Source organism: Coregonus clupeaformis, chromosome 9 (genome assembly GCF_020615455.1).
Source record: "Coregonus clupeaformis isolate EN_2021a chromosome 9, ASM2061545v1, whole genome shotgun sequence".
Taxonomy (NCBI): Eukaryota; Metazoa; Chordata; class Actinopteri; order Salmoniformes; family Salmonidae; genus Coregonus; species Coregonus clupeaformis.
This window is the reverse complement of record NC_059200.1, coordinates 27,738,773-27,749,623: the sequence shown is the minus strand read 5'-3', so window position 1 is coordinate 27,749,623 and position 10,851 is coordinate 27,738,773. Positions and strand designations below refer to the sequence as shown.

The 10,851-nt window shown below is 43.0% G+C and overlaps 1 protein-coding gene across 1 annotated transcript in view; it reads right to left on the bottom strand.

Moving 5' to 3' along the window:
* The window catches only part of si:dkey-247m21.3 (5-hydroxytryptamine receptor 4), a 10,335-nt gene extending 398 nt beyond the window's left edge, over window positions 1–9,937 (bottom strand). The window contains exons 1-5 of the mRNA XM_041886852.2: window positions 9,847–9,937; window positions 9,486–9,632; window positions 7,942–8,142; window positions 4,512–4,665; window positions 1–184 (exon numbers count right to left, since the gene is read on the bottom strand). The exon at window positions 1–184 is cut by the window's left edge and continues 398 nt beyond it. Of these exons, the coding sequence (XP_041742786.1) occupies window positions 1–184; window positions 4,512–4,665; window positions 7,942–8,142; window positions 9,486–9,632; window positions 9,847–9,875 (715 nt within the window). The 5' untranslated portion in view covers window positions 9,876–9,937. The remainder of the gene's footprint in view (window positions 185–4,511; window positions 4,666–7,941; window positions 8,143–9,485; window positions 9,633–9,846) is intronic.
* Between the last annotated feature and the right edge of the window lie 914 nt (window positions 9,938–10,851).

Below are 10,851 nucleotides of genomic sequence, written 5' to 3'. Positions count from 1 at the left end.
GCTGCAGCGTGCCGATCTGCCGCACGTGGCCCATGGCGGTGACGTAGATGCGCTGGTAGGCCAGGACCATGAGGCCCAGGGGAACGTAGAAGGCCACAGCGGAGCAGATGAGAGCATACGGACGGTTCACCACGAACACACAGTTGGTCTCGTTGCTGCTGCCGCTAAACTTCCTCTGCTCTATCTGAAGTCAGCATGCAGAGAGAAAACAATCAATTAACAAGCAGATCCACATACAGGAAGAGGCACGTTATGTAGTATCCACATCCACATATGCAATAGTTACGTACTTGTTTCTCATTCAACCAACAGTATGTAAACAGAGAGAGTGCAACGACTGACTGCCTAATGCCCGTTTCCTGACTCTCTTACAAAAAACTTTGAACGGGTAGACGTTGACATATTATTTGTGTTTATAAACTGGTAGCTGTGGATTGTGCTCAGCACTGACTCCAGTGTTTAGGTCTCAGAGCAAGAGGCTGTGTGCCTGGAATTCTCTTGGGTGTTTATGTCTGTCTATGTAAATGGTAGTAGTAGCTTTAGTCTTACGATGGTTGAGTGCACTAAGAGGACACGTATATGTGGTATGGGTAATTTGACATTTGTAAACAACCATCAGTGCCTCCATTTGAGAGAGGGAAGTTTTTTCAGGTGTCAAAGGTGAAACAATGAGTCATAGTACTGTTTTTAGAACTAGAAGAGGGCTTGTGTAAGTTTGCTCTCCCCAAAGAACATGATGATTGAACTGACTACTACATCCCCATCCAATGAACTTGAAATGTTATTCAAATAGAAAGATGTTATGCTTGTTGGTTTAACCATGTGTCCTTCACTTAACATCTGTCCTGTTCACATTTTCAAGGACCAACAAAACAATTTAGTAGAAAACATTCAGCAAATAAACAATTTAAAGTTGAAGTCGGAAGTTTACATACACCTTAGCCAAATACATTTAAACTCTGTTTTTCACAATTCCTGACATTTAATCCTAGTAAGAATTCCCTGTTTTAGGTCAGTTAGGATCACCACTTTATTTTAAGAATGTGAAATATCAGAATAATAGTAGAGAGAATGATTTATTCCCAGTGGGTCAGAAGTTTACATACACTCAATTAGTATTTGGTAGCATTGCCTTTAAATTGTTTAACTTGAGTCAAACGTTTCGGGTAGCCTTCCACAAGCTTTCCACAATAAGTTGGGTGAATTTTGGCCCATTCCTCCTGACAGAGCTGGTGTAACTGAGTCAGGTTTGTAGGCCTCCTTGCTCGCACACACTTTTTCAGTTGTGCCCACACATTTTCTATAGGATTGAGGTCAGGGCTTTGTGATGGCCACTCCAATATCTTGACTTTGTTGTCCTTAAGCCATTTTGCCACAACTTTGGAAGTATTCTTGGGGTCATTGTCCATTTGGAAGACCCATTTGCGACCAAGCTTTAACTTCCTGACTAATGTCTTGAGATGTTGCTTCAATACAGTGGGGAGAACAAGTATTTGATACACTGCCGATTTTGCAGATTTTCCTACTTACAAAGCATGTAGAGGTCTGTAATTTTTATCAGAGGTACACTTCAACTGTGAGAGACGGAATCTAAAAAAAATCCAGAAAATCACATTGTATGATTTTTAAGTAATTAATTTGCATTTTATTGCATGACATAAGTATTTGATACATCAGAAAAGCAGAACTTAATATTTGGTACAGAAACCTTTGTTTGCAATTACAGAGATCATAAGTTTCCTGTAGGTCTTGACCAGGTTTGCACACACTGCAGCAGGGATTTTGGCCCACTCCTCCATACAGACCTTCTCCAGATCCTTCAGGTTTCGGGGGCTGTCGCTGGGAAATACGGACTTTCAGCTCCCTCCAAAGATTTTCTATTGGGATCAGGTCTGGAGACTGGCTAGGCCACTCCAGGACCTTGAGATGCTTCTTACGGAGCCACTCCTTAGTTGCCCTGGCTGTGTGTTTCGGGTCGTTGTCATGCTGGAAGACCCAGCCACGACCCATCTTCAATGCTCTTACTGAGGGAAGGAGGTTGTTGGCCAAGATCTCGCGATACATGGCCCCATCCATCCTCCCCTCAATACGTTGCAGTCGTCCTGTCCCCTTTGCAGAAAAGCATCCCCAAAGAATGATGTTTCCACCTCCATGCTTCACGGTTGGGATGGTGTTCTTGGGGTTGTACTCATCCTTCTTCTTCCTCCAAACACGGCGAGTGGAGTTTAGACCAAAAAGCTATATTTTTGTCTCATCAGACCACATGACCTTCTCCCATTCCTCCTCTGGATCATCCATATGGTCATTGGCAAACTTTACATTTTAGTCATTTAGCAGACGCTCTTATCCAGAGCGACTTACAGTTCTTTTAATTTTTTTCATACCCCCCATGGGAATCGAACCCACAACCCTGGCGTTGCAAACACCACGCTCTACCAACTGAGCTACATCCCTGCCGGCCATTTCCTCCCCTACCCTGGACGATGCTGGGCCAATTGTGCGCCGCCCCATGGGTCTCCAGGTCGCGGCCGGCTACGACAGAGCCTGGATTCAAACCAGGATCTCTAGTGGCACAGCTAGCACTGCGATGCAGTGCCTTAGACCACTGCGCCACTCGGGAGGAAACTTCAGACAGGCCTGGACATGCGCTGGCTTGAGCAGGGGGACCTTGCGTGCGCTGCAGGATTTTTATCCATGACGGCGTAGTGTGTTACTAATGGTTTTCTTTGAGACTGTGGTCCCAGCTCTCTTCAGGTCATTGACCAGGTCCTGCCGTGTAGTTCTGGGCTGATCCCTCACCTTCCTCATGATCATTGATGCCCCACGAGGTGAGATCTTGCATGGAGCCCCAGACCGAGGGTGATTGACCGTCATCTTGAACTTCTTCCATTTTCTAATAATTTAGAATAATTATAATAATAATAGTTGTTGCCTTCTCACCAAGCTGCTTGCCTATTGTCCTGTAGCCCATCCCAGCCGTGTGCAGGTCTACAATTTTATCCCTGATGTCCTTACACAGCTCTCTGGTCTTGGCCATTGTGGAGAGGTTGGAGTCTGTTTGATTGAGTGTGTGGACAGGTGTCTTTTATACAGGTAACGAGTTCAAACAGGTGCAGTTAATACAGGTAATGAGTGGAGAACAGGAGGGCTTCTTAAAGAAAAACTAACAGGTCTGTGAGAGCCGGAATTCTTACTGGTTGGTAGGTGATCAAATACTTATGTCATGCAATAAAATGCAAACTAATTACTTAAAAATCATACAATGTGATTTTCTGGATTTTTGTTTTAGATGCCGTCTCTCACAGTTGAAGTGTACCTATGATAAAATATTACAGACCTCTACATGCTTTGTAAGTAGGAAAACCTGCAAAATCGGCAGTGTATCAAATACTTATTCTCCCCACTGTATATCCACATAATTTTCCTTCCTCATGATGCCATCTATTTTGTGAAGTGGACCAGTCCCTCCTGCAGCAAAGCACCACCACAGCATGATGCTGCCACCCCAGTGCTTCACGGTTGGGATGGTGTTCTTCGGCTTGCAAGTACCCCCTTTTTCCTCCAAACATAACGATGGTCATTATGGCCAAACAGTTCTAAGTACGATCTTTGTCCCCATGTGCAGTTGCAAACCATAGTCTGGCTTTTTTATGGCGGTTTTGGAGAAGTTGCTTCTTCCTTGCTGAGCGGCCTTTCAGGTTATGTTGATATAGAACTCGTTTTACTGTGGATATAGAAACTTTTGTACCTGTTTCCTCCAGCATCTTCACAAGGTCCTTTGCTGTTGTTCTGGGATTGATTTGCACTTTTCGCACCAACGTATGTTCATCTCTAGGAGACAGAACGCGTCTCCTTCCTGAGCGGTATGACGGCTGCGTGGTCCCATGGTGTTTATACTTGCGTACTATTGTTTGTACAGATGAACGTGGTACCTTCAGGCATTTGGAAATTGCTCCCAAGGATGAACCAGACTTGTGGAGGTCTACAATTGTTTTTCTGAGGTCTTGGCTGATTTCTTTTGATTTTCCCATGATGTCAAGCAAAGAGGCACTGAATTTGAAGGTAGACCTTGAAATACATCCACAGGTACACCTCCAATTGACTCAAATGATGTCAATTAGCCTATCAGAAGCTTCTAAAGCCATGACATCATTTTCTGGAATATTCCAAGCTGTTTAAAGGCACAGTCAATTTAGTGTATGTAAACTTCTGACCCACTGGAATTGTGATACAGTGAATTATATAAGTGAAATAATCTGTCTGTAAACAATTGTTGGATAAATTACTTGTGTCATGCACAAAGTAGATGTCCTAACCGACTTGCCAAAACTATAGTTTGTTAACAAGAAATTTGTGGAGTGGTTGAAAAACTAATTTTAATGACTCCAACCTAAATGTATGTAAACTTCCGACTCCAACTGTAGATGTAATGAATAAGACTACAGAGCAAGCCTCTGTCTGTAGTAGAACCATCAGACAGACAGGCTGACCACAGCTGCTTATAGACTTACAATGTCCTCTATGCCGATGGCATGCCAGCTTTGCATGATGGGAAGGAAGGAGATGAAGGAGGGGATGACCCAGCATCCTCCCAGCATCAGGGCCACTCTCAAGGGCGTCATCTTATTCCTGTACACCAGTGGCTGGCAGCAGATCGCATAGTACCTATCAATAGAATATCACAACATTATCACAACATCATATATTCACCTGAGGAAAAACCCCATCATCTATTGATAGTGTTTTTCTGAATTCTATCTACAGGCCACAAATATCTACCTAATATATACAGTTGAAGTCGGAAGTTTACATACACCTTAGCCAAATACATTTAAACTCAGTTTTTCACAATTCCTGACATTTAATCCTGGTAAAAATTCCCTGTTTTAAGTCAGTTAGGATCACCACTTTATTTTAAGAATGTGAAATGTCAGAATAATAGTAGAGAGAATGAGTTATTTCAGCTTTTATTTCTTTCATCACATTCCTAGTGGGTCAGAAGTTTACATACACTCAATTAGTATTTGGTAGCATTGCCTTTAAATTGTTTAACTTGGGTCAAACGTTTCGGGTAGCCTTCCACAAGCTTTCCACAATAAGTTGGGTGAATTTTGGCCCATTCCTCCTGACAGAGCTGGTGTAACTGAGTCAGGATTGTAGGCCTCCTTGCTCGCACACACCTTTTCAGATCTGCCCACAAATGTTCTATAGGATTGAGGTCAGGGCTTTGTGATGGCCACTCCAATACCGTGACTTTGTTGTCCTTAAGCCATTTTGTCACAACTTTGGAAGTATGCTTGGGGTCATTGTCCATTTGGAAGACCCATTTGCGACCAAGCTTTAACCTCCTGACTGATGTCTTGAGATGTTGCTTCAATATATCCACATAATTTTCCTTCCTCATGATGCCATCTATTTTGTGAAGTGCACCAGTCCCTCCTGCAGCAAAGCACCCCCACAGCATGATGCTGCCACCCTGTGCTTCACGGTTGGGATGGTGTTCTTTGGCTTGCAAGCATCTCCCTTTTTCCTCCAAACATAACGATGGTCATTATGGCCAAACAGCTCTATTTTTGTTTCATCAGACCAGAGGACATTTCTCCAAAAAGTAAGATCTTTGTCCCCATGTGCAGTTGCAAACCGTAGTCTGGCTTTTTTATGGCGGTTTTGGAGCAGTTGCTTCTTCCTTGCTGAGCGGCCTTTCAGGTTATGTCGATATAGGACTCGTTTTACTGTGGATATAGATTATTTTGTACCTGTTTCCTCCAGCATCTTCACAGGGTCCTTTGCTGTTGTTCTGGGATTGATTAGCACTTTTCACACCAAAGTATGTTCACCTCTAGGAGACAGAACGCGTCTCCTTCCTGAGCGGTATGATGGCTGCGTGGTCCCATGGTGTTTATACTTGCGTACTATTGTTTGTACAGATGAACGTGGTACCTTCAGGCGTTTGGAAATTGCTCCCAAGGATGAACCAGACTTGTGGAGGTCTACCATTTTTTTCTGAGGTCTTGGCTGATTTCTTTTGATTTTCCCATTATGTCAAGCAAAGAGGCACTGTGTTTGAAAGTAGGCCTTGAAATACATCCAGAGGTACACCTCCAATTGACTCAAATGATGTCAATTAGTCTATCAGAAGCTTATAAAACCATGACATCATTTTCTGGAATTTTCCAAGCTCTTTAAAGGCACAGTCAACTTAGTGTATGTAAACTTCTGACCCACTGGAATTGTGATAAGGTGAATTATAAGTGAAATAATCTGTCTGTAAACAATTGTTGGAAAAATTACTTGTGTCAAAACTATAGTTTGTTAACAATACATTTGTGTAGTGGTTGAAAAACAAGTTTTAATGACTCCAACCTAAGTGTATGTAAACTTCCGACTTCAACTGTACATACCAAAATATTACCAATGGTGACTCATTCCTAATTCCGTATTCACTAAAATAATCTCATGACTTGCATAAACAAATAATGAACTAAATTGGCATCCTCTATTGAATTCACCATGTATGGTGACTTTAGCCCTTAGTACATATTTTGGTATGTACATATTAGGTATTTACTTGTGGCCTATAGTGTAAAAAACATTAGGAACACCGTCCTAATATTGAGTTGCACCCACTTTTGCCCTCAGAACAGCCTCAATTCGTCGGGGCATGGACTCTACAAGGTGTCGAAAGCGTTCCACAGGGATGCTGGCCCATGTTGACTACAACGCTTCCCATAGTTGTGTCAAGTTTGCTGGATGTCCTTCAGGTGGTGGACCATTCTTGATACACACGGGAAACTGTTGAGTGTGAAAAGCGTTGCGGTTCTTGACACACTCAACCCGGTGTGGCTGGCACCTACTACCATACCCCGTTCAAAGGCACTTAAATATTTTGTCTTGCCCACACACATACACAATCCATGTCTCAATTGTCTCAATCTTTTTTTTTTTTCCTGTCTCCTCCCCTTCATCGACACTGATTGAAGTGGATTTAACAGGTGACATCAATAAGAGATCATAGCTTTCACCTGGTCAGTCTATGTCATGGAAAGAGCAGGTGTTCCTAATGTTTTGTACACTCAGTGTAGGTGGGTAAGAAAGACAAGCAGTGACTCATCCCTTCATAGGCTACTTAAAAAAAGATAAGTATCCTTATTTTTTCTGTTAACCCCTTTTTTCTCCCAATTTCACCTCATCGGGAGAGGCGAAGGTCGAATCATGCGTCCTCCGAAACATGACCCCCCAAACCGTGCTCCTTAACCCGGAAGCACCAATGTGTCGGAGGAAACACTGTTCAACTGATGACCGAAGTCAGCCTGCAGGTGCCCCGGCCCGCTACAAGGAGTCGCTAGAACGCAATGAGCCAAGTAAAGCCCCCCCCCCCGCCCCCGCCAAACCCCTATGGGACTCACGGCCAGCTGTGATACAGCCTGGGATCGAACCTGGGTCTGTAGTGACGCCTCAAGCACCGCTGCGCCACTCGGGAGGCCCGATAAGTATCCTTCTAACGACCAATCAGGCCTCTCGTCATGACTCATGTCTCATATTTCCACCCAGGGAAGCTAAAAGAATGATTGGTCCTGTGGAAAAGCATAAATCATATTTGTGTTTGGAGTGAGGGACTGAGCTAGCAGGTGACTCACTACAGTGGCTTTTCACCGTATGGGGCAGGTGCAGGACAGGACAACATAGCTGCTCATCTGTCAGCCATGACAGGCTTCCATATGCTATGGACAGAGGACAAAGAGGTGCTAGAGAAGGGCCATCCAAGACACATGCTAATTCTAACACAGTTGGGTGCTAACAGAGGTGTAGGGCTATTAGGCTGAACGGATGCATCAAGGTGACTGGGATAGGCACGTGGAAAAAGTTTGCAATAGCTGGCTGACATATTTACAAATGTTTCCATGAGTAAAAGGGATGTTTTTCACTATGTTCATTGCTCACCTGTCCAGTGCTATGCAGCACAGGTGTAGGATAGATGCAGTGGTCAGCAGGACGTCCAATGAGGTCCTGACCAGACAGAATATCTCCCCGTACCTCCACTGACTTGTGGTCAACTCAATGGCTGCAAACGGCATGACAACCACAGCAACCAGGAGGTCTGCAAACGCCAAAGACACTATGAAGTAATTGGTCTTCTTTTTCCTAAAGGGAGAAGAGGAACAAAAACATTTTGATTTATTTCCAGAAAGGCACGAGTTGAATTCAAAGAGAATTATATTTGTGTTATCTGTTAGAATTATCAACTGATCTGCACTAGACAGAACAAACCTTTTTTCTCTCTAATTACCCTTTAATACCATATCGCTAAACGTAAAACATGACAGAAAGGATGCCAGTGCCTGATGTGAGAACAGCTACTAAGTTCGTTGCCCAATAGCCAGGAAGTGGCCTATTTACCAGTCTGTCCATCACACGTCCTACTTCAATTGGATTCTGTTCAATATTATTTTTTACATCATTTCATATAAGTCATTTTATATAAAGCAGTGCGCTTATTAACAAAAGGACCATGGGAGAATCCCCTAGAAGCAAATGTACAGACGTTGTGACAGACAGCGGCAAGGTAATGTCCTCTAGAGATGGTGGGACACAGGATGTAAACACCATTATAAAGTACAGTATCTATCTCTAACCAGCTTTCCATCCAACCTTTTTATGCGAGTAAAGTAGATGTTGGATAAAAAATGTCATGACAGGTCTGATGGAAACAGACATTTTTCCAAATGTTGACAAAACAAAATACACTAGACAAGGTTTCGGTAAAATGAATTATGCGAGAAATGTAGGTGGAAACGCTTTTATGTGCAAATAGGATATAATAACCTTTGAAGTAAACTTGGAGTCACTCGATGATATGTTGTGTGGTCCTCCCATTACGACTTGTCGGGAAAGCATGCAATTTATTAGGCTACAGATGAAATAAATTATGATGAACTTCACAGGGTGGTGAAAGTGCAAGGTGATGAGCTTGATGCTCCTTTCCATTAAATAGCGAGGGTCTTATTCTGGTGACATGATCATCGATGCTTGGCTGCCGTTTGACAAATAAAATCTCATTATTTTATCCATAATAATCTCAGCATGTAAACTATACGTGCGCTCTAGCCAACAGCGCACAATCTGCGCCCTGCGCGCTGTTGGCTAGAATACACGTGCCAATACCAGAGTGGGCACACTCGCTATATAAAGCATATAGAGTTGGAAATGCGATGGAAACCAATTTAACTTGTATTTTTTATTCGGTACATGGAAATATTTGTATGTGCATTACATCATCACGCACAGCCTGATGGAAACACATCTCTGGTGGGAAAATGCGTATGTTTTTATCCTGATTTTAGAATATTTGCATGAAAATCTGTTGCCAATTGGATGGAAACCTAGCTTCTGTGGTAAAAACCACACTCTAAAGGGGTCACATTTTCTCCTCTGACCACTTTGATTTGACAGGATGGGACCTACATGTAAACAGGAAGTTTTCTTACCGTAGTTGTCTGTCCTTGCAGAGCGCCACCATCACCAGCAGGTTCCCCAGAACAGTCATGATGATGATGATGGTGAGGAAGATGGTGAGAATGATCCTCTCCAGGGAGTTCAGCACTTGCTCCGTGTTTACCACTTCATCGACTGAACTACACAATCAAACAATGATGGTTATTAAGTTAATTATCATCACATCATTTCAAATATGACTAATGAATACAGTAATGCATTTGCATTAGATACAAGCACAACTCAATCATAACACATGTATAAATGAAGACCTTTCATAAAAAAAGCATAATTTTCTGAGTGGCCTTTAGATGTTTAATGTAGATCATCATATGTTCCACTGTGTGTTCTTACTGTTCAGGTGGGTGTGATTCTGTGGCCATCACTGTTCATCTGCATGGAGTTTGCTAGAGGAGAGTCCTCTACACACGATGCTGTGGCCCTGAGGACAAACACAACCAGGCCCATTCGTCACAGCTCCAATACTAACACTTGGAATTATTCAAGTCTACAGCTCTAATCCTGTATGTTACCCACTCTGAACCTGTCTGGTACGCATGTAACAATGGCTGTTTAGTGGACTTCTTTATCAGTTGTGAATATTATTAACTCAAAAGTCCAGGAAAGTGGTGTTGTCTTATAGCAAACAGTTATAAAGTTCCTGTCATAACCCACCATATCTAAAGTGTGTGAGGTTTACCTCATGTTACAGTATCATGGTCCCTATGTCAACAAAGTTGAGAATCCCTGTCTATGGTCAACGTTTGGCCAAGGTTTTTCTTCCCACAAGTAAACTTCCTTGAAGCAGACTTGAGATAGGACAGCTACAATAGATAACCAGTACAGTCTGAGAAGGGCTTGAATCCCTGGTCTGGATCCCTCAGACTTTAACAAAACAATAGTGAAAGAGCAAACAGAGGGCAGTGGTTGCATGTGTCTGCACAGCGTGCTTATGACCCACAAATCTCCCCTCCACACAAAGCTTAGGGGCATGACAGCACACACAGACACACAAGCACACGTGCGCACTGTGCACCCACACACACACCTTACAGAACAAACACAACCCACACAGCCAATGGAATGAGACAATATTTGCCCTATCTGTATGTCAACGGCATAAAAGAGAGCAGAGAAAGTTCAGACAAAGCCACTATTTTCTTTGACCCAGTATTTCTCTAGATTTTCCGACCATAAATGTGTCATCTGTTAGACAGGGAGTTGAGTTGAACAGGAAGATTTCCCTACACAACATGAGGAAGGGAGAAGAGTTTTGGCACATAATTATTAACATGGAGTCCTCTGTGGCCAAATCACACCTCAGCCTCCGGAGAGGGAGCAGTGGGTCCAAATCACACA